The sequence below is a fragment of the Stegostoma tigrinum genome, chromosome 1 (assembly GCF_030684315.1).
Source record: "Stegostoma tigrinum isolate sSteTig4 chromosome 1, sSteTig4.hap1, whole genome shotgun sequence".
In the NCBI taxonomy this organism is placed as follows: domain Eukaryota; kingdom Metazoa; phylum Chordata; class Chondrichthyes; order Orectolobiformes; family Stegostomatidae; genus Stegostoma; species Stegostoma tigrinum.
Genome location: NC_081354.1, coordinates 62194131 through 62220283, shown reverse-complemented (window position 1 = coordinate 62220283; position 26153 = coordinate 62194131). Strand labels below are relative to the sequence as shown.

Below are 26153 nucleotides of genomic sequence, written 5' to 3'. Positions count from 1 at the left end.
TTATGAGGATTTGCTTCCCACAGTCAAGGGTGACACTGGTTCTGTCATTTTCAGGTAGAGTTTGTCAAAAAAAAAAGCCCATTAGGAAAGAGCACACCTGGAAACCGTCGAGAGCAAATTGTTTATCTCGCAAAAAAAAGGAAACGTTGCGTCCCACATTACCTCAACACTCAGAGGAAACACGATCCTTCTTATGGAGACTGCGGGAGGTTGTTCATACAACATAACTTTCACGGGTAGATTTTTGCAGCGACTATGAAGATTTCCGCGACCCGCCTCAGCCAAGACCGACTCGGAAAATGGCGCCAAACTGGGCGCGTGGCTATGGGGATTCGATCTTTCACTTTACTGTAATTCAGAATAAAAACAGAACCAATGTGTGCGGGACTTCATCTCTATGGTCACTGCGTCGTATGATCTTTTGCGCGTATTATTCGACATGAGTTTGCGTTGGGCGAGTCTGAGATGCTGTCCCAGTTGTTTCTCAGCTGAATGCTGACTGATTACTCGCCAAGCTGCAGCCACCCTAAACAGACAGGGGATGCTGTGTTCCAGCGCAATTAAGCAGTGAATGGGAACTTAAACATAGTTTTACAGAGGTAACAAAAATGTTGCAACACTCTTCCATGCCATAACATATGTTATTTTGTTATTCTATAAATGAAACAAAAGTCAAGTATTTCTCAATCTATGGAATGCATGGCCCGTGAAGATATTTAATTCCCAGGTATTTATCAGGTCAATTTGATGTCGCCTTGCTCAAAGGTGGAAACTAACGCCAAAAATCCCCTTTACTGCAGCTATAACGTCGGCGCATATCTCCAAGTGATACTGAAATGTAATACCTGCTACGTTAATCTTAGACACAGTGAAGGAGGAATAAGGACGTGCATTTCTATGGTCCCTCTCACGACCCAGGACATTCCAGAGCTTTACAATCAAGGAACTGCTTACGAAAGTATAGTCACTATTGTGCTGTAGAAAAACACGGCAGACTTGTTTTTATGAGATGGTAGCATTTAATGTTAGCATCCCTGATTGCCCTTGTGAAGGTGGTGGTGAGCTACCCTCTTGAAGAGCTGCGGTCCTTCTGCAGCAAGTAGACGCTCAATGCCCTTAGGGAGGGAGTTCCAAGACTTTGTCCACAAAAAATGTGGTGCAAACATGATGGAATAATGGCCAGATAATCTGTTTTGTGGTAGCAAGAACTGCAGATGCTGGAGTCAGAGATAACACAGTATGAAGCTGAAGGAACAGACCAGGCCAGGCAGCATCAGAGGAGCAGGAAAGTTGACATTTCGGGTCGGGTCATTTCTGAAGAAGGGTCTCGAACCGCAACGTCAACTTTCCTAGTCCTCCGATATTGCATGGCCTGCAGTGTTCCTTCAGGTCCACAATCTGTTTTGTGGAGTTGGTTAATAGCTAAATATTGTCCAGAACACCAGAGTAACTCGCCTATTCTTTAAAATAGTGTTTCGAGATTTTGTTTTAATTAATCTAAGAAAGGAGATGGTTTACAGTCTCATCTGAATTAAAGCATTTCTGATAACACAACATTGCTTCGGCGCTGTACTAGAACTTCAACTTTGTAGTTCGCGTTCAAATCCTAAATGAAACATAACCTACATTGCTTGAGAAACTCAGTGGGTTTGCCAGCATCTATAGTGAGGAAGTAGACTTAACGTTTCGGGTCCAGTAACTTTGCCACTTCCATGAAGAATGGCCACTGGACCCATAACGTTAACTCTGCTGCCAAAGTTGTGATGTCAGATCAAGCAATTTCTGTGATAACAAGGTGTAGAGCTGAATGAACACAGCAGGCCAAGCAGCATCGAAGGAGCAGGAAAGCTGACATTTCAGGCCAAGATTCTTCTTCATTTTCTGAAGAAGGGTCTAGGCCCGAAAAGTCAGCCTTCCTGCTCCTCTGATGCTGCTTGGCCTGCTGTGTTCATCCAGCTCTACACCTTGTAATCTCAGATTCTCCAGCATCTGCAGTCCCTACTATCTCTCAAGCAATTTCTGGTTTTGTTTCAGATTTCCAGCATCTGCAGTTCTTTGTTTTATTTTAGGACTGGAATGACGCGTGAGTCTACACCCTACTGATCCAGAGACAAGAATGCTATCAAATAAGGCAAAGTTAATACTAACAATGTACAATAACATGGCAACTATGAACATACTGAATGAACATAGTGGACTTCCGATGTTTGCCACAAACAAGCTGAAAGGAGAACTTGTTGATACAAGCACTTCTGATATAAATTCTGAGATTAGTTGCATTGAAATGCCCTAAGTAGAACGTTCTCATCGCTGGTAACACGAAATAGACTGTTGTGTGTTTATGAATGATCAGATGAAGAAAGCAAAATATTTTTACAAGTATTCCTCTATGCTGCTAATTTGTTAATTATTTTCTTATTTTTCATCAGATTTGTATTTCTATTGCATCTCATTAATGTTCCAATTCCATAACTACCTAGCTAACGACGCAGAAAACGAATTTGACGTGAATTCTTTTTAGTTTTATGTCTATCATTGAAACCTGTTGATTGTTCCTTCAAAAGTTTAGCAAGATGTATTGCCATAAGGTTGAGAGCCGAGCTAATGTCAAAACTTTGAGATGCTTATGGAATGCGTTTCCGCAATAGTCAAATGGCCATTGTTGATGTCCAGTTCATCAGATGACCTCTTTTTATCTATATGGTAGAAAAGTACTAGAGAACTGAAGTGGACAACGATGCTATTCATCCGTACGCCTCGCAGATGGTGAAGTATAATGTACTTGAGAAGTGGAATGTAAATGCAAATTGTATAGTCTCGAAAATAACACACATGACACAGTGCAACCTATTTCAAAATAATCTTTTCAAATGTATCAATTTACCTGATATTTGCCCAAATATAGAAACCCTCATTCCCCCACCCTCTTCTTTTCGATGTTCGTGTGAATAAAATGACCGCGACGTGCGGGATGTTTGTCTTGCCTAATGAGAGATAAATATGTAAATTTTTTCAGCGACATAATGTATAAAATTTCTCATTCTAACAAGTTGGAGACGTGGTTTATCAGGTAGGATAGCTTTACGTGTTTTCAAATGTCTGGTGGCCAAGCTACAATGTAAACCTGTGTGTAGAGTTGTAAAGGAGGTAGTTATCATCCCATTTTGAGCTATCAGAATTAATATAAAATTATATTCTATTTACTTGGGTATTTTCCAAAATGGTTTTGTATTAAACATTGATCTGACTACGCCAGTCGAAACCACAAGCCTAAAACAATAGCCAATTCCAATGGTGAATCAGCATGGATATTATTCCGAATTAAATATTTAAAGATCAGCATACTATTCTATACGGGAACTGGAACAAATAAGAAATAAAATTTTAGAGTCTTAAATAATTTATTTTGTCAGAAATAAAAGTAAGTTATGGATATTTGCTAACTCCAGCTGATATGATTTATATAAGTATGTATCTTTGTGCTATAAATAAACTAATGCCCAGATCTGAGAAGGGCAAACTATTTCCCGTCATTTTCAGATTTTTTAAAGTTTATCCTTTGGAATACGTTGAAATGATGCTGCAAACGACTTACCCTACACTCCAGATCTATACATATGTTCATTAGGGCGAGTCCAAGGAATTAGACCAAAGTGTTCAATTCCAGGCACCAGGGATTGTTGCTTTGGAACCATTGTGAGAAGCCCCCGACAACGTCGACATCGTTTGGGTTAAATATCTTTCCAACCCGCAGACCAAGAATTCGAAATTACCGAACTGATAGCTGCCTCAGTTTTACTAAATTACATCTCCTCACACTTGCTGAAATAAACATGTCTACGCTCTGCTCAATGCACGCCATATAGTCCTCGCTGTTCCGTTTCTAGAATTATTAAATCAGATGGGTGCCTAACAACATTAGTATCAGTTGCTGAAAGTTTTATTTTCTTTCTACATTTACACTATTTTTTAAACCTTGAACACAATTCGGTGCTGTTTGATTGGAAATGCCCCTTGCTAAAAACAAAACAAAAAAATCAATCTACCTTGGCACGTTCCAAAAAATAATCAATCAAAGATGACAGTAATACTGCTGGAACGGGAACAATATTCTTACTAGTCTATAAAAGTTACTCTGTAGTATTTAAACCAGAGCAGCCTGCTTCATCTGAATTCTCAAGTCTGAAGCGTTTCGGATAGGTTAAGAAACGCACGCTTTGCATCGAAACCCGCAAAGAAAATACACCGATACCTAATATTCTAAACAAAGGACTGACTACAGTACATTGTGTGTCCGTATATGTTTTATTAACTTTTAAAAACTTACAATAAATTAAACGACTCGTGCGATTAAAATATCAGATCTTCGAAGTTCAGGTATAGGGCAATCAAGTGTTCAGCTGAAACTCATGTATTACCCTTTCCTTTGACTACTTCAACTCGGGTAACCTGTTTCAGGCCATTGCATCAATCCATTTATTGGCCTATTATCATTGTAACATGATAATGGGTGTGTCGTCTGCATTGAACAGAGGTACAATATTATATTCCAATGTCCCAATCCTGTTCATTGCAAGCAACGCTGTTTTTTTCATGAAGAAAATATAATTAGATATTCACATTATTTTAATTGCGGCCCAAGCTATGTGAGACAGCCCCACCTTATGTGTTTATCTGTAAAGTACAAAGAACGTTGCTTGTTATTTTACATGGAACAGAAGTAGCTTCAATCAATTCTGGAGGCACAGACTTTCTTAGTCTGTTAGGAAGAGGGTTTACATTCAAATAAAGTAAATCTCTGCTCCACGGCAGGCCGTTCATAACATTTACATGAATTTCCATGAGTTCATGGTCCATCCCGATTAACGTTCTCAGAGAGAACAACAATAGTGTAATTATAGACAGTGGACTGAGCGACAGTGCGCACCCTCTCAGAAGAGTTGCCAGCGTGGTAGCACATAATGTATGTATATCTGCTGAAACTTGTCAAATGCAAAAGAATATAAAGTTTCATTTGAATAAGGGAAAACGGAACATTAATAACTTCCAGCTCCATCCTTGTCAGAAGATACATGTTTTGAGTAGTTGATATGGTAATTAAGAATTTCGTGAGACGCCGGGTCACCTCGTCCCTCGGAGAGTCCTATCAGAAATTCTTTTCAAGTGTCCTTTGCGTCGCCAAAGATGACAACACAGCAAATCGATAACTCCTTCAAATGAAAGGGTTTGATCGCTACCCCTCGAGGCTGCATATCTCACATCCCCAGTCTTTTCTGAAGTTGGCGGATTCCTCTGCACTTTCTCCTTGAGAAAGAATCTCTTCTGAGGTCTCCTGATGAAGGTAAATCCTCAATTTAACAGAAAATGCGGAATATTTGCGGTTCTCCAGAGTTCCTCTTTTTTTTAAATTTTGCAATGCGGCGGCACGCCAATGATACTGAGCATCCTTGTTAGCTGTGGGGGGCAAAAAGATGTTGGGAACAATGTAGATCAATCGGGAGTATTTCGATTTTTAAACATTAATGAATTATGCTGTGTACCGATGGACTTGACAGGCTCAGGTTTCCGTTATGTAAACCGAGGGCGTTCCGGAAGAATAATTTTGAACCTGAGCTTTATTATCCAGTTTGAAATGATTTACTATAAGGCAATAGCAAATGTGTATTTGAAGACCCCTCTCTTGCTCGCTTTCTGTGTTCAGAAAATCAGTGATAAATCTAAAGCAGCATGTTTTTTAGGGCGCTGGAGTTTGATGCGCGGTGATTTATTCAGACAATATTTGCAGGGTTATAGTAGTGCGCCACCGTCTTGGCTACAATGATTATTCTGTTGGATTTTAATGGAATTTGCTTCAGAAGTTGAAATATCCATCAATGTAAAACCGTGAGATCCATGAAAATGCAGGCGGATTTAGCTTCAGAACGGAGCTTAATCCAAGAAAGTTACTATTTTCCGCAATTTGTGCTTAACAATTGGCGAAGCGTCTCTTGGTGAAAACATAACCGTAAATATACGCGTATTTAACTCGGGCGGGGTTTGTGAGGTGGGGAGGGGGGGCGATTGTAGGAGGGAGAACTATAAGGAGCTCAAATGAACAATGCTGCTGGTTTAGTACCATTTTCAGTACGTAGCATGAAGACCTTTTATTTCGGCGACTTCTGGTTTTGTACCTCTAGGAGAAAGGTAGTGGTCCATGTTTGAAAAGGGTGCATAAAGCGTCACAATTTTACTGGCCCTAATTATGTTGGGATGTCTAGCTTTACCAGAAATCCCCTTTCCTCCAGCGGCCTGTCTAATGTTTTATCCTCTGGTGATTAAAGGCATTAATTAGTTGTTTAATGGGGGTATGACTAAAAATGTAAAAGAAGGATTAAGGCAGCGAAACGTATGTATAGCTTCTTCGACACACTCGAGATCCGAATGAGAAGCATTCTGTATCTTATGTTTCTCTGTGGTACATTTGCATTTTACAACAGATGCTCACTTAAGCTGCACGGGCGAATCGAATGAAACCCGTATGGACAGAATGGCGGGATATCTGGTCAGTGAGAAAACAAGAGAAAACAAAAATCACCAAGATTATAAAACTCTGTGGCCGCTGTACATCCCGATCTAACTAAGCAATGGTAATTAAGTTGCTTCAATTAAAGAACTCATTTTTGTTCCTATTTCGGTTTTATCGAAGATGCTTCAACAATATCATTTATTCGCATTTTTTTTGTTGTGAAACATTCCAAACATCCTCGCTATCAATAAGACGCCCTTCATTACCTCTGTGCTGTTCCCGGAACGATGCTATAATTCGGTGTACAGTTCTTTTTTCCACTCTATAGTCCTGGTGGAGAATACTAATAAGAATTAAAACAGTCTGAAATGTTGCTAAAATTCGTTCTTTAGAGAAATCAGGAAAAGTACATTTTCATATGCCACCAACCCCCACCCTTACACACACACACACACACACACACCCATACACACACGTTCCTTTGTAATGTACAGGCGAGTTACAACATTCCACGCTTAGGTCTGGACATTTATAGGAAAGGATCATTCTCAAAGTAATTGTTCTGCCCATCTGCTCCCAGCTGTCGAAAGAAAATCGTACCTGGTCAATTGCATACTTCTTATCCCCAGAATCCTGATGTTGGGATTGTCAATCACTTGTATTTACTGACAGATTAAGTCAATACGCGCAGCATTGAGGTAAAACAAAATCTACGTGGCAGGCGAGGTAACGGCGAACTTTTTCCCGGAGTCTCTACTATTGGTCTTCCAAAAGAACATGCAATGTAATTTATTCCAAACGTTATATTTATTTTAGGTCGTTATCATTCCAACTGCGCACATCGCTACGGACATTGAGTTAAACTGCAATATATGAATTAGATTACACCACGCATTGAGATGTCTGTGTGGTGCTAAACAAATTGGGGGGAGGTGGGGTAGCTCATTTAGAAGCAACCAGAGGCGCCTTTTAAACAAAACCCCAATGTTGTGTTATTTTATGTTCAATTACTATTAAACAAAACGGCTGGATTCCTGTCTCCGCCACTTATGTTCTAAAAGAAACTTTGATGCTCAAACGAATGTCCAGGTACGCTTTGAATGGCCTGCGAATTGTGCGGTGAAAGGGTTTACTGCACCTTTCTTTAAAAAGTGGGATCTAACAAGAGCGAAGCGCTCTGCTGTTTTGAGGATTTAGGTCTAAACTCCCACAGGCTCAGTTTCCCACTCCCTCTCTCTCTCTCTTCCTGCGATATATTGGAATCTTTCCTGACGTCACGTCTTTCCAAAATAGACAGAGAAACAGATCCTAAAGAATCTCGAGAGAGAGAGAGAGAGAGGGAGAGAGAGAAACATAAGCGGATCAAGCGGAAGCGTTAGATGATTTTATTTTGTATAATCTTTCAAGCTTGCATCTGCCGTCTGTAGGGCTGCTACAAAGCAGAGAACCCCACGCACCAAAATCCGAAACTCTCAGCTTCTGTCTGGTAAGTCGAGTCACCCTTCTTCGGATGTGAGATAATGCAAGTCTGAGAATTCGTTCCACTTTGCCGGCGCCCCGTGTGTGTGTGATTTGTAGCTCTGATAACCATTTTACTGCTCTCTACATATCCTCGCACAGTCAAATAAGTAATTAGCTCTACGGGTTCACTTTGCGGCTGCCCCTGCCCTCTGTACAGCTACAGTATGGGACAGGAAGGGGGTGGCGGGGAAAGAAGAGCGTAGTTTTAAGAAAGATGCGTCTTTCTGTTCACAGCTATCCTGTCCCCCAGTGGCTGCTGTCGGTAAGATTCTGCGACTCTTGTTTCTTTTTGTTTCTTTCTCCTGGTCATGTTGTTTTAGTAAAGAAAGTGCGAACTTTGGGAAAATGTCACAGAGCTTCTGTGAACTCACAGACGAGCAACAGCGACAGGAGAGCAGTTGAAGTGGAGAGAAGGGGGGTGTGGTGTGGAATCATGGTAGACAGGCCTGCCTTGTCTTTTTGCAACCAAGTGTAAGGTGGGCCTGGTTATTTCAATACTGTAGTTACTGTACCTCTGAAATCAGGCCTTCTTCAAAGTTGCTTGTGGGTTATGCTTGCTGATCGAAAAACGGTGACTTTGCCAGGTGCATTTTACGCGCTTGTGCACCATTGCTGTGAAATGTACGTTCATAAAGTCAGATCATTTGTCCATTGCAATGATCAAGTCCTAATTTATATTAAAACAGTTTTAATCATTACCATTGATTATTTGTCATTTTGATCTTAAAATGACTTTTTTGGCGGCATGTAATAATTGGTATGACACCCTAACTTTCGCTCTCACCTGATTTCACTTATGCGTTTTAAACCTGACAAATCACTATCTAATAGTGCAACCAAACGCCGAAAAGCCCAATCGGCAGCAATTGGTTGACCTGTCATTTGCAATCACACTTTGCACATAATAGGACACGAGATCTGTATTTGCAACGCGACCAGTTCTCTAGTCTCAGGACCAACAGTGATGCGGATGTTGTTGAATTCAGAAATATGAAAACGCGAAGGAGCGTGAGGGTGATCACATTTTTACAGTTAATGCAAGGAGAAATGTTGGAAGTTAATATATGGCGGATACTGAGGCGACCCTAGCCTTTTCTTTTAAAAACAATGCACTTGACCCATGAGGTGCGCATTTCACCGTGATTAACGAGCGAGAGATAAATGCGGTTATATTAGCGGTTCAGAAGTGCCAGATTTTCAGTCTTAATGGCTGGACCTTACCAAAGTTGAAATAAAAGGAAAGAATACCGTGATGTATCATTTGTTTATAATGGTATTTGGCACAACGCTAGGCTTTTAAGTAATTGGAAAATATGCGGCCTCAGTTACATTTTGTTCCGCCACGTAAAATGTTAGTTTAATAATTATACCTCTTGCCATGACCGTATATCTCAACGTTGTTTACTATTTTATCAAACTGTGTTCGGTGTATAACACAGTTTGCATAGTCAAAGCTAATTTTTCGAGTCTTTCGGGCGCCAAGTGCGACAGTAATTACTAAGCTAGAAATTTAACTTGTTGAAAAGCAAAAGTAATTGCGTGGAAATGCATCGAATTTCACTGAAAATATATAAGACCATGTTACCTTTAATTTTGGTGCTCCTGTCATATTATTTGGCAAATTATTCCTACTCGGCAACGTAGCAAAGCCAGCACTGTTGCAAGGGAGATAGTTTAGATCCAGATAGATTTGAAAAGCAGCAAAAAAAACGATTACCATGATGATGACATGCAAATTTTTAAAGAAATTATCATAAGCAAACATTTGAAGCCATGGACTAATAAAATCCCATCTGTGTTACTTCATATCGAGTTAGTCCACCGCTCTGATAATGAATTTTGTAATATCCCACCGACAGACATCTCAATCAGACACTAATCCTGTGATTTTACTGCGGAATCACTAAATATCCAGCAGGCAAACTGTCGCACTTTGGCACTTGCGGCCGCCGTGCCTGCGCCTATAGTTTAGAAAACAAGAAACAGATTAAATCGTGTGAAATCGCTCGGATTTGGGATGAGATTGATCACGGGACGTCGGCTGCCAGGAATCCGCGTTTCTTGCGGAAAGTGTTATAAAATTGCTGTTCTCTGGTACATTTTAAGTACAGCTCAAGGTTAGAAAAAGATCAGCAAAGCAATTTCATCACGCACAAAGACAGAATTATAGATTCGACTTAAGACCATTTCTTCAATTCGTACACCCTATATATATGAACTAAAACTGTGTTGATTGTTGTCTATTTTTAATGAAATGCACGTTGGAAATATAGAAAACAAATCGAACAAAGGACCCTGTATGTTCACTGCTTGATAGTTTGCAAATTCAAATGACCGCGTTCTTTATGAATCAGTCGCTATTGAAATAGAGAAATAAAAGCACTGTTACCTATCTCGGTCTGGTTCTGAACCTAGGGTGATAATTTCCTTTTTTTTGCCCTGGTTGTCCCTTTCCGTATCCAGATCCTGAATTTTCATATTGCTGAAATTATAACTATTGTAGCAACGTTTGCCTTCGTATCTGACAGAATTACGTTGATTCTGATAGGAATCCTTGTTCAACTCTCTCCAGGTAAACTATTGACCGGCGGCATTATGGATTCCAACTGCCGTAAACACTGCGTCGAATTGTGTGAGTAAAAATATTCTCCTCCTCCTCAAAGATGTAGTCGATTAATATTTTCTTGTCGAAACTTTAAACTATGCATAACTGACACGCAGTGAAATTGAGTTTAGACATAATTCATTCCCGTGTAAGGCACTAGAGCTCATTTCTCCTTGATTCATCGTCTGACACTACCATCCGCAGAAAGTTTTTTTTTTCACTTTGGTTATTGTCGATAAAAATATATATTATGAAGCAAATATCAGCTGTAATCAAGGACGGTCGTGTCCCCGAATCAACATAAATAGTGATGCAATTCTTAATGGAAAGGACAAAAATAAAACCTTGATACAAATACAACATTATAGAAAGTAACAAATGCATACTTTTGCAGTAAATGCCGACAAGATGTTTTAAGGAACATTGATTTAAGAGTTGGGCTTGTGAAATTCTACAAAACGCCAAGATAAAAACTGTTTAGTGGGGACGCCTGCTGATGATGTCATGGCTGACATGAGTGAAGTGGGCAGCGAGGGACAGAGCAGGAGCTGCTTGTGGCAGAACGAAGAGGTTGAGAAGTGAATGAATAGACGTCTCATATTTTTATCCTTCTTATAAGCTTGAAGATTCACTCCTTCTGCGCCCAGCTGGAATTGCGCAATGACTTCAGAAGGAGCAAATGACACGCACACAGGCCAGAATATGTGACATCGCAATTTGTAGAAAAGTGAATGCTCTTTTAAAATCGAATATGTTCACACTTTTTTAACATCATCCCATAAGAATAATTCGACACAAACGTTTGCCTTTAAAAATGCAGTTTCAATAAGTCTATGCAGAAAACATAGCAAAATGAAAGGTTATTATTTAAACTTGCCATTTCTCTATCTCTAAACCTATCAGTGTACTTTCTTAATCTTACATCAGCGCCGCCTGCCCAAACTGTTAGCTATTATCTGAATTATGTAAGAACCTTGCAGCAAATATTAAAAATATGTTTTGCAAGGACTCATTGACGGTGCCCACGCTTTCTGATGGATTTTAAATTGTAAAACATGACGATCTGAGAGACGGCGTTGACGAGACTCAACGGATCTAGACTCGGTAATGTTTGAAATCGTCGAGAACCACAAGGCCTATCAGAACTTTCTTATTGCGTTTATGTACCTATCTGACAATTAACAGATGATGTGAGCTTCGCTTATCTGTTTCCCTCTCAGCCTCGCAGCCCTCTGCTGTGGAATATTTATTTGCGAAAGACACAGAAATGCGAAAGTCTGAATTAAGTTCGGTAACTGAAGCTGGAAACAGTAGAAAAGACAGCAAATTCCTGAGACATCGCCTGGATTCGCATGGTAGGCAAAACAAAACAGTCTACTGTATATTAAAATCTCCGATTCTAAAGTCTTGAAGTATTTTTGTCATCCATCGGATAATGATGTGGCTATTATTGTTCACTGCTTTAAACCTTGCAATAGAATTCCACTACATCCTCTAACCTAGACAGAAGTAATCCTTACAATACATCACTTACCCTAATCTTTGTGTTAGAGCGCCCTCTACTGTACAAAAGGCAAAGTGTATCATTATTGAATAGGTTCAGTTTGCTATGAGAACCCCTCGTTTCCATGTTCCTTACAAGCAACAAATTCAATGCAATTTAAATAAGTCAACTTGAAAATATATTTTTCCTGTTTTTGAATAATTTATATTTGACTCAGCAGTAAATCCGTTCATAAAATAGCAGAAAATCAAATATTGAATATTATTTCTGTTTGGCTCTTTGCTTTTTTAAAAGACAAATTCTTGTACATTTACCTACTTTAAAAGGTGGAAATAATCTACAAACATGCATTTTTATTAGTTAGAGCAGTACACATCCGCATGGGTACAAGCTGGGCTTTACGGAAAAAAATACTTAATTTTTGTATTCATGTTTTGAAACAAAACGCTAGGCTGAAGAAAATTCGTCGACTTTATAAAAGCTTTTTTTTATCACTTAAAATTGCTTTCTTCATCTCACGTTAATAGTTCTTTATGCGCTGCAGTTTACCGGGTGTGGATGTGGCAACAGGGCATTGTCCCATAATCTGCAAAAATACGTTTAACCCGATTTACCTTTTCGGTTTAAGACATAAAGCTGTGCGAGGAAATTCGTTTCTACGCTCTGACTCAAGGTTTTAAATTGAAAGTTTCTTTAGTGTTCAGAACAGTATTTATTTTATTGGCAACTGTTGGAGTATAATACACTATTAGTTACCGTTTGACCTAAGTTTATCAGATTTTATCCAGTTTTCTAATTGCAACCCAACCCTTCATGAGACCCGTGTGCCGATAGATGCCTTTTAAACGCACTCCGTTTCACAAAAATCTATGATGTAAGCGATCAGTCTTTAAGCAAAATGGATCAAATAATAAATGCGATAATAGTGCGCGGCATCCCTTTCAAATGCTGTTAGGGTTGCAAATGCTTTATTCTGTGATTTGCTTTTTTAAATGTGATCAGAAAAGACTTTGAGGGTTTGATTTATTCCACAGTATATTTCTTTGTGTGGTGTTGCCTAAAAGATTTCGACACCCTCCAGATTTCTACTCAGTGTTCTACTGCACAATTTTTAAAAAAGTACTTTAAGTTTTTTTAAAGTAATTTCTTAAAAGTAATAGGAAAATGTTAAACAGATTCATGGCCAAATTTACCATTCAGCTGATTCAACACCATTTAAATGTTCAGGTTACATTGAGGATGCCAAGTAATGTCTGGAAATCTATATGTTATATTCCGTAATACTTATTACATGCAGGCTCGGCGCACAATAATTCTAAATGCAAAATAAATTTCGAGGTGGTTTCTCTATCTAGCGTAGCCCTATGAATTGCGAACACTTTTTATATATTTCGGTTCTTCCTGAAAGCGCAATTTTTGTTGCAATTCCTGTTGGCAGTGTTAAAGATTATTATTTGTTCACTTCGGCAACCCAATGATCGGAATGGAACTAGCCGTATTTTAAGATACAAAATGTTCAATGGGGAAGTGTTTTAACTAGAATTTGGCAGTATGTTTCAGGTGAAGAGTAAAGCGGTTCTTACGCTAGAGAAACGCATTATTGTACTGCTAATCCTCCGTGTGTATGGGTGCCAGGGAGACGGGAAAGAAAAAGAAATTTGTCAAATATCAATGAAAGAAAGTTTATTTCCCTTTAAGATCTGTTTACTGTCTATCTGTTTTGTACAGTCTGTGTAATATATGCAGCAGTTGTTAGATTGACTCCAGGGAAAACTAAATGTATAATGAAAGCTTATTCGTGAGTAGGAATATACTAATGGAACAATTTGATATCTTCTTAATCCTTTGTAAAAAGCTTTGTCGTCTTCCTAATATTGACTGAATGGGTAATTAATGGCTCTTCATCTTGGAGAATACTCAGTAATCCAACATAGGAAAAAGACAACAAACCCAAGGTATAAGAAAACAAAACAAGCACAAATCTGCCCAAACAGCACCAATTTATCCACTTAACAGACTACAAGTTCTGGAAGTAATCTTCTAATGTATATGTGCAAATACAACCAAAACCAGCAACCGTATCACAATCCTTCAAACATCTTAATTCAATAGCTCAAAGCCCTAAAATGAATGTACAGTTGATGGATCAGATGTGCAGTTTAATTTCTTTTTTTTATTCCAGAATTTTGATTTGAGAAGAGTTTTGTGATCCCTTTTATGTATAGGCACAAAGAACAATGCATGTTTTGGATATGTTTTTTTTCAATCATATTTTGTTCATTAAACGCTCAATATTAAAAAAAATCAGCCTAAGACATGCCATTTCTCAACAAAATCCTAGAATGTGTTTTCAGCTCGTAAATACATGCTCAACTACCCCCAATCTCCAGCTTTGATTCCTCACAAACAGATTTCTACCCCTGCCACAGTATCAAAAGAAGTCTTACCAAAATCACAAATAGCTCAACTTTTTAAACTACTCCTTCCTCTCTTACCAAACCCGACTGCAGCCTTCAATATAGTTAATCTCACAATCCTTCTCCAAAGCTTCTGCATTATAATCTAACTGTATGTTACTGCACTTCATTGGTTTCATTCCCAACCATCAAGTCATAGCTAGAGAATCACCTACAATATCTTAGCCACTTTCTATTGCTCACTCACATGTTACTCTTAGCAGCACCCGAACACTTGTCACCCAAATATAGTTTCAGTATCTAAATATAAAACGATGACACCCAACACTGCCTCATTATCACTTATTTCAATCCCTCCAGTGTCTCTCAATTATCAAATTCCTTGTGCACAATGCGGTATTAGGTGAGACGTTTCCTTCAATGAAACATTGACAGAAAGGAAGCCATTGTCTTTGCTTGCCATCACATTATCTAGCTACTAACTCCATTCCTCTCTCCACTAACTGTCTGAGTGTAAACAAGACTGTTCACAACCTTGCTTCTATACCTGATTTGAACATGACATACGCACCAGATGTCAATACCATCACTAAAATTTTAAATGTCCTCCATTATGTCATCAACTGACTCCTGTCCGTTCAGCTGATCCGCTGTTGCTCCTTCACTCATGCTGCTGTTGCAGTGCATTCTTGACTAATACCGTCTTGTACGCTTTGTAACTCGAGGTTATCCTAAGCTCTGCTGCATGTGTTCTTACTTTCACCATCTTGTTAACCTCCCTCACACCTCCCAGCCTCCCCTTACCCACCCTCCATACCTCATGCCCCTTCACCCATCCCATGGTCACTAATCTGCATTGTCTGGTGGTCAAGAATGAATCAGTTCTAAAATGCTCCTTTTTTAAATACTCACCTCAATGGCCTTGCCCTTTCATATTTTCTGTAATATTCCCAAGCCCTAAAGCTGCTCTCATGTGTAATCCTTTATGTCCAGGCACTTATGCATGCATGATTGTATTCACCACCTCATGAGTGAACACGCCTTCAGCAGCCTATACACTAAACACTGTATTTGTCTCCCAAAACTTCCCCACCTCTCTCTTCTCCTTTAAGACACTCCTTGAAAGTTAGCTCTTTTATCGGACATTTGGTCATTGGCTCCATCAACTCCTCACGTGACTTTATGTCAAATTTTGTTTGAAAACCGAAATGTTCTATGTCTGGCTGTGCTTTATTTTGGTAGAGAAACTAAGTAAAATACAAATTATTGCGTTGATGCCTCCCGTCTTTCCTCGAGCTCCCAATTATTTTTTTAAAATTGGAACTACCAAATAATTCAACAGGAAAATGCATACTTTTTCATTTAGTGCCACTTTATAGTAGAGAGCATAAATATGTAAAACTGTCATATCGAGATTCTGGCAACAATAGACACACCATATATTGTTATTCCAGGTGCCAGGATACATTGTGAAAAGAAAACGTTACAACTGACATTTGATTTGGCATGCTTTCAGGTTAGACATCATGGAAAAGATGTGAACTGATTGTTTATATATAGAGAGGGAGTGAATGAAATAATGTGGTGCTTTTCTGAATTGTCACCTGCCAAGTACAATTTTCAAAAGTAATCAGTAGATGTCCTCAAATTGTGGGTTGAAAAAAGAGTCAGAAAATTTTACACATGCCAAAGCAGTCTGCGTTGAATATAGCCATCTTGTGCTGTCAAGGAAATGGACCAGCATAGAATCCAATCTTTGATGCTGGACTCTGTTGTATTCAAAATTTTACAGCTCTAATCCTCATACATGCAAACAGACACACAACAACAACAACAAAAACAATTTTTTTTTGTTTCTGACTATTTATGTGCATTCATGAATCCATTAAGAATTTGAATATTAGTTCCTAAATGTTGCTGTATATTAACAACATGATCGGTAGCGCACAGCGCTATTAATAATTCCGGAATGACAAATTTAAAGACATGGACCATTTTATCAATATTTTGCACGGTTGTTTGAAGACACATTTTTAAACGAAAAACTCTTTGCCTTTATCTTCTTAGCCGTCGAAAATTAATAAGGTTGTTTTGTCAGCTGACAGGCTTTTTAAATATTATTTCACCAGGGAAATCAAAGCTTCAGCTCAGATTATAGGCCGGTCTTTTTTTTGGTTTATGTGATTTACGGTAACCATAGCAACTAATGCTGAAGGTTGGCTCCCCAATTTTCAACCATAAAAAAAGACTCGCAGACCTTTAATCAAATGAACTGGGCGAGTTTTTGCCGTCCATTTTAATAGCATTTGTACAATCCGCGGGGTGTCTCCCTGCTTGTTGGTGAAGGGAGATTGCAAGTGAACAGGTAAACTGGGAAGCAGGTTGCAAAGGAAAATGTTTTCGCAGTTTTCACAAGAAAACCAACGGCCATCAGTCTCCCAAACGCGCCGTTTCCATTCCATCCTTCACCGGGCGAACCTTGCAACCAATCTGCCCAGTCTGGAGGAGAAACCCAATCTTAAAAGTTTGAAACATATACAAATCCTAACAGTCCTTGACAAACAAGCGAGACTCTAATCGGGGTTAAAAGTAGTTACTGTCCTTCAGGCAATAGGGCTTGACCCAGGAAATTATTGCACGAGTCGGAACGGGATTGAGGCGATGCCCTACTGCTGTAAACTTGTTGGGCTCATTCAGCTATGAGCTGGTATGTTCTTAAATTATACCCGAGTCTGAATCAGACTGGTGCTGGATAATGCACACACTTTATGATAGACGTTTCCAACAGCAAATATAAGAAACTCAAACGTTAATATGCGTCTGAAACGTATACTCCTGGAGGGGAAGTTGGGGCCTTGCAAGTGGTTTAAACTAGGCTTTTGAAATCTGTAAAGTTAAGTGGATTCCTATGGCAGTGTAAATGGCTTTCCTGCTTTTAATCCGCGGGTGCCATTGGAATGTCTTAAATTCATCTGTGGGGCTTGGCCGTTCAATGTTATGCTAGGAGTCAACATGACTTCATTCATGTGATGGGGAATAGATTTCATGTATTTCCAAATATGGCTGGGCATCCTCCGCTCAAAAAGTCAATGTCCACATCGCGAATTGTTTTGTTTTCGAGAACAAACCTTCCTTTAAATTTATGTATTAAACCAAACCCTGTTGAATACTCTTCATCCCTCCCTCTAAAGACGCGTTAAGTTTTACGCATAGGCTTTTTTTTTCTGGATCAATCTGTCCACATCGAAGTCCTTTCCCAATGTGTGACGGCATTTCCGCACAGCGGTAAATACTCGGTGAAGCTCCATGATTGAGAAAGAAATGTACTGGTTCCTGTCGTGCCCGTAAAATCATTGCTTAATGCGCCTGGGGGAAAAAAAAACTGGCCCTTTTCTTGGTCCAATGTCGTGATATGCATGAATGCGTGAAGGGAAAACAGGCAAAAACCAAGGCTAGAGCCCATCAAGGAAACGATGAAGGTCAGCCTATCGGAATTAATGTCATCGAAGTGAATTGAAAAGGGGGGTTACGGTGCGTCACTAAGAACGTTAACAAAGTTTCTCAATAATGAAACACAAAACAAAAAAATAAATTGTATCTACATCTTCCTTCTCTCTTACAATATGGAGTAAAGCTGAGAATTTCTCAACCTCCTAAATCAATAACAGCGACCAACTTCAGAAAATTGGCATTAAAGTCTGATCTCCATCATCTTCCGGTCTAGAACTCAGCTCTAATTTTATTATTAATTTTAACAGTCAAAGCCACTTGAATTCAAGGAGGTAATGATAATCCAATGTTAAGTCCCGAGCCAGGTTGTGCTGTTTATTCACAGGTTTTCGGCCTAAGGACTGGTTCATTTCGTTCTCGGTCACACTCAGCGCCCGAGAAAGGAAATATTTACTTTACGTCAGTACTTTATGATCATTTGGGAATTAGAAGAAATTCAATAAGAAAACTGTCAGAACCCGTTTAAAGCCTATTTAAAAGACTTAAGCAAATTAGAGTCTTATCAGATTAAAAACCACTACAAATTTAAGAGCATTCTCTCCATCATAACTCACGCGGTTCTGCGGGGCAGAATCTTTGCCAAATCTCAGGGATAGACATTCTTTAGAAGCAGTTAACGAACAGAATGATGATTAATGATAATCTTTCAGATAGAAAGAGCATCCAAACATTTTTCGCGGAGATTTTTTTTGTAGTTTGTTTTGCAGCTTTCGCGAGATATTGAGCGCGCGAAGTGTCATAGCCCTCGTGTCACTACAAATCCTTCGTTATTAGCCTCATCAGCAGTATTCGGGAGCCAGGTTAATCAAGGAAAGAGCTTTTAGGCTTTAGAGTTAGCAGTTATAAAGCGAATCTGTTTAGTTTATTGAGTCAAACGTGGCTAAGAGTCACCTCTGGACCAAATCTAACAGAACAAGACGCCTCCGAAATTGATGTGTCCTCAGCTCCTGTCATTTCAAATTTCAAATAATTTTAGCAACCAGCACTGTTGAGATCCAAACCTGTTTGATTTATTGACGGAGAACAGCAATCAAAAACCACCAGGCATTTGAAATGTCTCATATTCTAAAACAAAATAAACACATATTCGTCTTTTTCCTGGCTTTCTTTTTAAACAACTTAAAACTCTTACGTTTTAACGTATACAAAATAGTGTATAATTTATTTTAAGTGATTCGCGTGGATGAAAGATTTCACGACTATTTCAGTTTCATTTTCTTTAAGCCTGTTGTCGATGTTATTTGAACATTAGAATGGAAAATTAGAAAATAAATTGCGTACTAGAGATCTGCAATACAAGCAAAAAATGCTGCGAGTATATCACAGGCTGGTTAGCTCTGGATTGAAATAATCTATCAAGAGTTAGACCAGAAACGTTGACCTATCTTTGTCCTTCAGATGCGAACCAATCTGCTGCATGTTTTCAATATCCATCCTACTTATAAACAAAACCTAACAATTTAATCTTATTGTTTATGCGCTAAATTACGCTAGTTATGAAGAAGAGTAGCCCCGCTTGAAGTTCCTCCTTTGAATTGACATTGCCCTTGCATAACAACCCATGCGTGGAATCAACCTTAAAAATTCAATGCAAACTACAATTATTCAATTGTAGATTTGTATTTCGTTTCTTTCTGCCTTCCGGACGATTGCTAACACTGCATCGCAATGAAGATATACCGATGTGACACAGATCTGTAAGTTAGGAAAGGAGCGCAATTACAGCTATAGAAAATATTGTTGTCTTATTAATAAGCTGAATATTCTGGATGTGAGTTTGCTCGCTGAGCTGGAAGGTTAGTTTTCAGACGTTTCGTCACCATTCTAGGTAAATCATCAGTGAGCCTTCGATGAAGCGCTGGTGTTATGTCCCGCTTTCTATTTATCTGGTTAGGTTTCCTTGGGTAAACAGATAAATAGAAAGCGGGACATAACACCAGCGCTTCATCGGAGGCTCACTGATGATGTTAGCTAGAATGGTGACGAAACGTCAGAAAACTAACCTTCCAGCTCAACGAGCAAACTCACATCCAGAACCTCGACCTAAGCTACAAATCTTCTCAAAACTCGCTAGCTGAATATTAACAACGTATGAAGTATATAAATAATGCTGAATGTGTCTTCCAACGAAAAGGCAAATACTACACGTTCGAAAGAGATATGTATTTTCAGTATGGGTGACATGTCACGTTAAACTTTAGATCGTTATTAATGTTACCAATCTATCTTGAGGACGAATTGAAACATTGGAAACACGCTCAAAATGCTCAGCAATAACAGAGTCATAAACGATGCCACCTACCTCTCCCCCACCCTCAACGACTATTGTTATTCGATAAATTTGTCAAAAAGTATGGTGCCCATCAGGGAAAGGGAGTAAATTTAATGATTAAGGAATGGGGAGAATTGGCGCATTTGAATCGAACATCAACTTTCTAAGAAACGCAATAATCTAGCACCAGTTTGATCTGTTACACAGCAAACGAAAAAATTAAGTAATATTGGTGTTTGATCCGTGGAGCTGTCGGCAATTGCCGTAAACTGCTCTTGTTAACTGGTGTGATATTAATTTCCGTATTCTAAATATATTCCGTGCTATTATAAGGTGGTTGTTATTATTAATTAATTAAAAGAACGGGGCGGTACGGACTTTAAGTGACACTGATAACGTGCTATTAGGGCTGTAGGTCCCTGGTGCTACTCTCTCATCTCGCTGGGGCACAGCCGAAGCTCCAGGTGCATTCTGGGCTCCCCCGCCTACCGGACCCCCGCACTGGTGTCGTCACAGACAGGTGGGCGGAGTGCGCTTCGTGCCTCCTCTCTGATTGGTTCAGTGACGTCCAAAGCTTTCGGCGAGACCCCCGCCCACTCGCGCTGTTTACCGGCCGGACAGGGACGTCAATCATTTCGAGTGACATGCCGGAGGCGGAGGCTGGCGGGGAGGAGGAACGCTGGAGGTTATCAGAGGCGGCTCCGCTCTTAAAGCCGCTGGTGGAACAGGGAGCGCGTCTGCGGCAGGAGCAGCGACAGCCAGGGGATCCTTATCTGCAGTCACCCATCCCTATAAGTCGGACACACATACACACAGTGTCAGCCCGGAACCATTCATTCATTGCAACCTCATTCTTCTCCTCTGGTACATTTTGATTTAATGAAGACAGCAGCTCGAAAGCGCAATTTAAAGAAGTGCTGTACAACAATTTATTGAAGGTTTGTGCACAACAGTTCCTGGATCACCACACCCCTTGATCATTCCATTCCCCTTTGGACTTTTTTTTAGTGTGAGGTGGGCTGCAAGGAAATTTAATCCTCTTTGGAAACGTCGCCCGGCTGCTTATATTTGTTTATAGATGAACAGTGCAAAAGATCCGTTGACTTTGGAACACCTTAGAAACAGCAGCAGCGGCAATAAATTGGTGCGGGATCAGACTGCATTAACCATGGCTTCGGGTTTGCAACCGGTACGAACGAGCGAGCCGAAGCACCGGCTCGAGGTTCACACTTTATCGGACACCTCCAGCCCTGACACAGGAGGTAAGGCCTTTTTCACCCACATAACACCTCATCGATTTCATTCCCAGGCCGACATTGTGCCACTTTCTTTTTATGGCATTGCTTTTATTGCGCCTTAGAGAGAAAATAGTATGCAATGCCTTTTAGCATCAGCAATCATTCGCCATTCTGTATGAGATAATATATAAAATGTGCGCATTCTATACTTACAAGTTGGTCTGTTTCTGATTATGTGAATTATTGTTTATATATGTATCAGGCGTACTGAATATTAATTATTCCAATCTAAAGGTGTTCTATTAATATTTTAATGATTATGTACAAGGAAAGATGATTTTCATTTACAACGAAATGAACATTGTTGAAAAACACGACTGTAAATTTAGAAAAGAAAATAAATTGCACATGTAATTTATGTTTCTTCATCAGAGTCGGTGTTTTTAATACTACACATGCCCAAATTAAATGCATGATGCAATGAACACATTACGGTTGTCCTTTAGAAGTGAAGTAGATAGTTAATGTAGCTACCTCATTGTGAGTTGCTGCAATTTAAATTTGCAATGTTTTATGTATTCAAAGGTACTTTCGTAAAGTTGAATACTGTTTCTCCTTAGCGCCTACCTTTCTCAGGTGGGTAAAGTGCTATTTAACTCCCAATGAAACAAGTAGGGAAGTCACTGCCGTTTTGCTTTTGCCCACAGAAAAAGAAAAAAATCAGCAAAGTAAAAATGATGACACGAATACAGACGATCCATCAAAGAAAAAGAGACAAAGGCGCCAGAGGACACATTTTACCAGCCAGCAGCTACAAGAACTGGAGGCAACTTTCCAGAGAAATCGCTACCCAGACATGTCGACCAGGGAAGAGATTGCAGTTTGGACCAATTTAACTGAAGCTAGAGTACGGGTAGGTTAATTTACAGTACGTTCCCATTGTATTCCCTTAGTTATTAACAAACAAATGACTGTATTTTACATCCTCTGTAATTTTTGACGAGGAAATCTGAACCAAACTTGTTGTCACAGTACAATCCTTACTAAAATTGTGTGAACTGATCACTTTCCTTGAATTGTAGACTCCGCAAGAGTTTGTCACAATCAAATCCTTCCGGCGCCCCTTAATAGCATCCATTAAATAGGGAGATAGGCAAATATCTTGCAATATTGCTTAGTATAAAATATCCCATGTCATGTTCTTTCGAAATGAAAGCGCGATGTTTATTTTGCACTAAAATACAATGCCGCTTGCTAATTTGACATTAGTTTGTCGATGTAGAACACCAGTTGTGTAAACAAAGTCGGTTAACAGGCTATTGTGATATCTGTCTGAGTTCACATCCCAATACACAAATGTCTCTGCGGCTGCGGACACTCCATGTGCTGAATGTGGATTCCAAGGACTGTGGAAAAGAAGGAGTTTTCCTTATGTTTGACCTGGTTCATTAGGCTCCAATTAACTCCTTCACGGGGACGGATGCATGGCTAGGTAGATAGATAGACATAAAAAAGTTATTTGTGCAAAGTAGCTCACAATCATTTATGACACACACCTCTGTAGAAATCCGTGAATTTCGCGTGTCAGTGGGGGATCTTTATGAACTAAGTGACGTGGAATTCCTGTCTATGTGACAACGAAACATTGCGCAGTTGGTCATTTGGCTACAGCATATAAAACAAAAACAGACCCCATGTGTCATCTAAGTAGTGTATTGGACTAAGGTCAGTTCCGAATACATTCACAACGATTTTTCTAAGTTCTGTCTTGGAAAGAGCACAGCACTGAAGAGTAATGTGTTTTCCATTTGGCGTATGTTTCCGAGCGCATTAACGCATCATTCGACACAGAGCGAGTGGAATTTTAGCTGTTACTTTCGCACTGTACTTAATGTTCTTGCTACGCTTATGTCTAAATTATTAATCTGCAAGTCCTTTCAAATGACAAACAGTGTGAGAAACAGCAGGCCCTGTGATCACAGCATTCATAATCGATTGTATCGCAATCAAAGAGTTTAAACAGATTCAAACAATTATTTCAGCTCACTATGTTTTGGACTCGTGTATGTCACACTGCTTAGTTTACTCCCACAGCGTGTTCCTCACCAAGGATAAAACACACTAAAGGACCCATTTCACAATACAACGTCTGGTAGCTTTTTTCGCCCCATTTCCTGATCCTGTGTGCTTCCTGCAAGTGGATATTTTGGTAAACCTGACCATACTAACACCGTCTTCTTAATAATCTGCCTGAAATCTCTGATAAATGGTCAGGTGAAGGTGTTACTGAAGAACATCAGACTGAAATCGCTGGTTTATTCATTCGGCGATTAAATACCCCACCATCATTCATGGTGTAGTTTATATTTGCAGAAATTGTGTTTCCCATTAAAGTGCTCAATGGGTTGGTTGTGAGGCGTATTTGCATTAAGTGCCGATTACATTTTTAAATATCCGTTAGACCAAATGTTTGTGACTTCCCTCACTGATTGAGAAACCACAGATCTAGCTGACTGATTTATTAGCCCCCAAAAGGATAAACCATGTTCGCTGCCGAAGTGGAAAAAGTAATTGGACCCAGTTCATGTGCGTTTTACCTTAATATGTAAATGCACACGGCTTATTTAGATCAGTAGTTCCGAATCCTCACTTTCTTTGCAAGTTTCTGAAAGCTTTGCTTGTTGTTTTCTCCTCAGGTTTGGTTTAAAAACCGCAGGGCCAAGTGGAGGAAGAGGGAACGCAACCAACAAGCGGAACTTTGCAAGAGCGGCTTTGGTCCTCAGTTCAATGGCCTGATGCAACCCTACGATGACATGTACACGGGCTACTCCTACAACAACTGGGCCGCCAAAGGCTTGACATCGGCTTCGCTCTCCACCAAGAGCTTTCCTTTCTTCAACTCAATGAACGTGAATCCTCTCTCCTCTCAGGCCATGTTCTCCTCTCCCAATTCCATCTCCTCCATGAGCATGTCATCTAGCATGGTCCCTTCTGCAGTGACCGGGGTCCCAGGCTCCGGCCTCAACAGTCTCAATAACTTGAACAACCTAAGCAGCCCGTCCCTGAACTCCGCCGTCCCATCAGCAACCTGTCCCTATGCTCCGCCAACCCCGCCCTACGTCTATAGAGACACTTGCAATTCCAGCTTGGCCAGCCTTAGACTCAAAGCCAAGCAGCATTCAAGTTTCGGATACGCCAGTGTTCAGAACCCAGCGTCTAACTTGAGCGCCTGCCAGTATGCTGTAGACAGGCCCGTGTGAGGAATCAGATGCAACTTCTCAGACTGATGAACTCCAAGAAATAATTTAAAATAGAATGGGCACTACCGACGAAACCACTGAACCTGTGTAGCTAACCCCACAGAGCCGCCTTTCCCATTTAAGGGAATAGCGCAAGCATTATTTCCTCCCTTGACACCCTGTTTGCAAATATTTTTCATCAGATAAAGGGACGCTTGACCGTTAAAAGAAATATTCTCGACTATTTGACTGGATATCACCTTTATTAATACACTATATAAGCTTGTTATTTTTAAGTTCAGCATTGTGATAAAAAAAAGGAAACGTTTGGCGGAACGGATGTGTATATATCGAAATGTCAAATTAATTTTATAAAAGCAATTGTTAGTAATATCACGCCAGTGTTTTTGGAGTTACATAAAAAACAGCATGTCACGCGGAAGCTTGAAGGATTTTTCCGCTTAAAAGCGAGGGAATGTATATACTAACTGCAACCCTTGTATGTTTCTAACACTGTCTATTATTAATTAATATTATTATTAAAAGTCTGTGTGGATATCAGTTTTGGGACTAGTAACTCTGGTTGTAAGATTCAGTAATGTTCCTAAAAAAATCATGTACAACTTCTCCTGTGTATACAATGGGAAATGGCATTGTGTTTCTTTTGCAGCTAAAAAGAAATGAAGCATTGTGCTCACCCAGAATGAAAAATATACCGTAAAACCATTTTGTCTAATTGGATTGTTTTTATGTTGACGTGTTTAATCCAAATAAGTACAACTTTGGGGTGAGGGGTGTGGACACACAAAAAACGTTGTCTGTCACTACCCTCTATTCTTTGCAATGCTGACACAGAAATCAAATCTTGATTTAACATTTGTAACACACTCATCACTAACACCAGTCCATTGCCATCGCTGACGTGTTAACCGCCGGCTGCAAGCAATATGCTGATTCCAAGGAGCCCCCATACTGTTTATCAAGTCGGGTTATCTGGTCAATGCGCTGCCAGGGAATATTTTAGGAATGAATACATTACCGAACAAATGAAATAAACGAATACACCCCCAAAATATCGCTGACATAAAATTATAATGAAGACGATCAGCGCGATGAAGTTAGTTCGCTGAAAGATTGTGATGACATCACTGAAATTTGCAGAAGTGAACCAGAATAATTGCTGTCCAAAAATCTTATTTTAGAGAAGTACACAACGTTTGCAGGTCATAACCAACATCAGGTCGGGATTGTGTTTGTTTTTGTTTTTTTTTTGAAATACGTTATCAGCAGAATACATTTTCAAAATCACGGGTTCAAAGGTCAGATTGCATTTTCGATGACT

At 39.6% G+C, this 26153-nt stretch overlaps 1 protein-coding gene across 4 annotated transcripts; it reads left to right on the top strand.

Moving 5' to 3' along the window:
- The first annotated feature begins 5285 nt into the window (after positions 1 to 5285).
- Positions 5286 to 25866, top strand: pitx2 (paired-like homeodomain 2). Of its 4 annotated transcripts, none has more exons than XM_048551576.2 (5): positions 5286 to 5341; positions 10599 to 10658; positions 11852 to 11986; positions 22280 to 22485; positions 24269 to 25866. In XM_048551576.2, the coding sequence occupies exons 2-5, from the start codon at positions 10622 to 10624 to the stop codon at positions 24830 to 24832; spliced, it is 942 nt and encodes a 313-aa protein (XP_048407533.1). In that variant the 5' UTR covers positions 5286 to 5341; positions 10599 to 10621; the 3' UTR covers positions 24833 to 25866. The 4 variants fall into 4 exon arrangements, with proteins under 4 accessions (XP_048407533.1, XP_048406672.1, XP_048408424.1 ...); XM_048550715.2 differs by lacking the exon at positions 5286 to 5341 and adding an exon at positions 7758 to 7991; XM_048552467.2 differs by lacking the exon at positions 5286 to 5341 and having other exon boundaries at positions 10640 to 10656; positions 24269 to 25865.
- The last annotated feature ends 287 nt before the right edge of the window (positions 25867 to 26153 follow it).

What these genes read in the sequence shown, in the direction of transcription:
- pitx2 (XM_048549878.2), top strand. Translation starts at nt 21,413, where the DNA reads ATGAACAGTGCAAAAGATCCGTTGACTTTGGAACACCTTAGAAACAGC. An exon ending in CTCCAGCCCTGACACAGGAG is followed by an intron (nt 21,597 to 22,279) that starts GTAAGGCCTTTT and finishes TTTTGCCCACAG; the next exon opens with AAAAAGAAAAAAATCAGCAA. An exon ending in TAACTGAAGCTAGAGTACGG is followed by an intron (nt 22,486 to 24,268) that starts GTAGGTTAATTT and finishes TTTTCTCCTCAG; the next exon opens with GTTTGGTTTAAAAACCGCAG.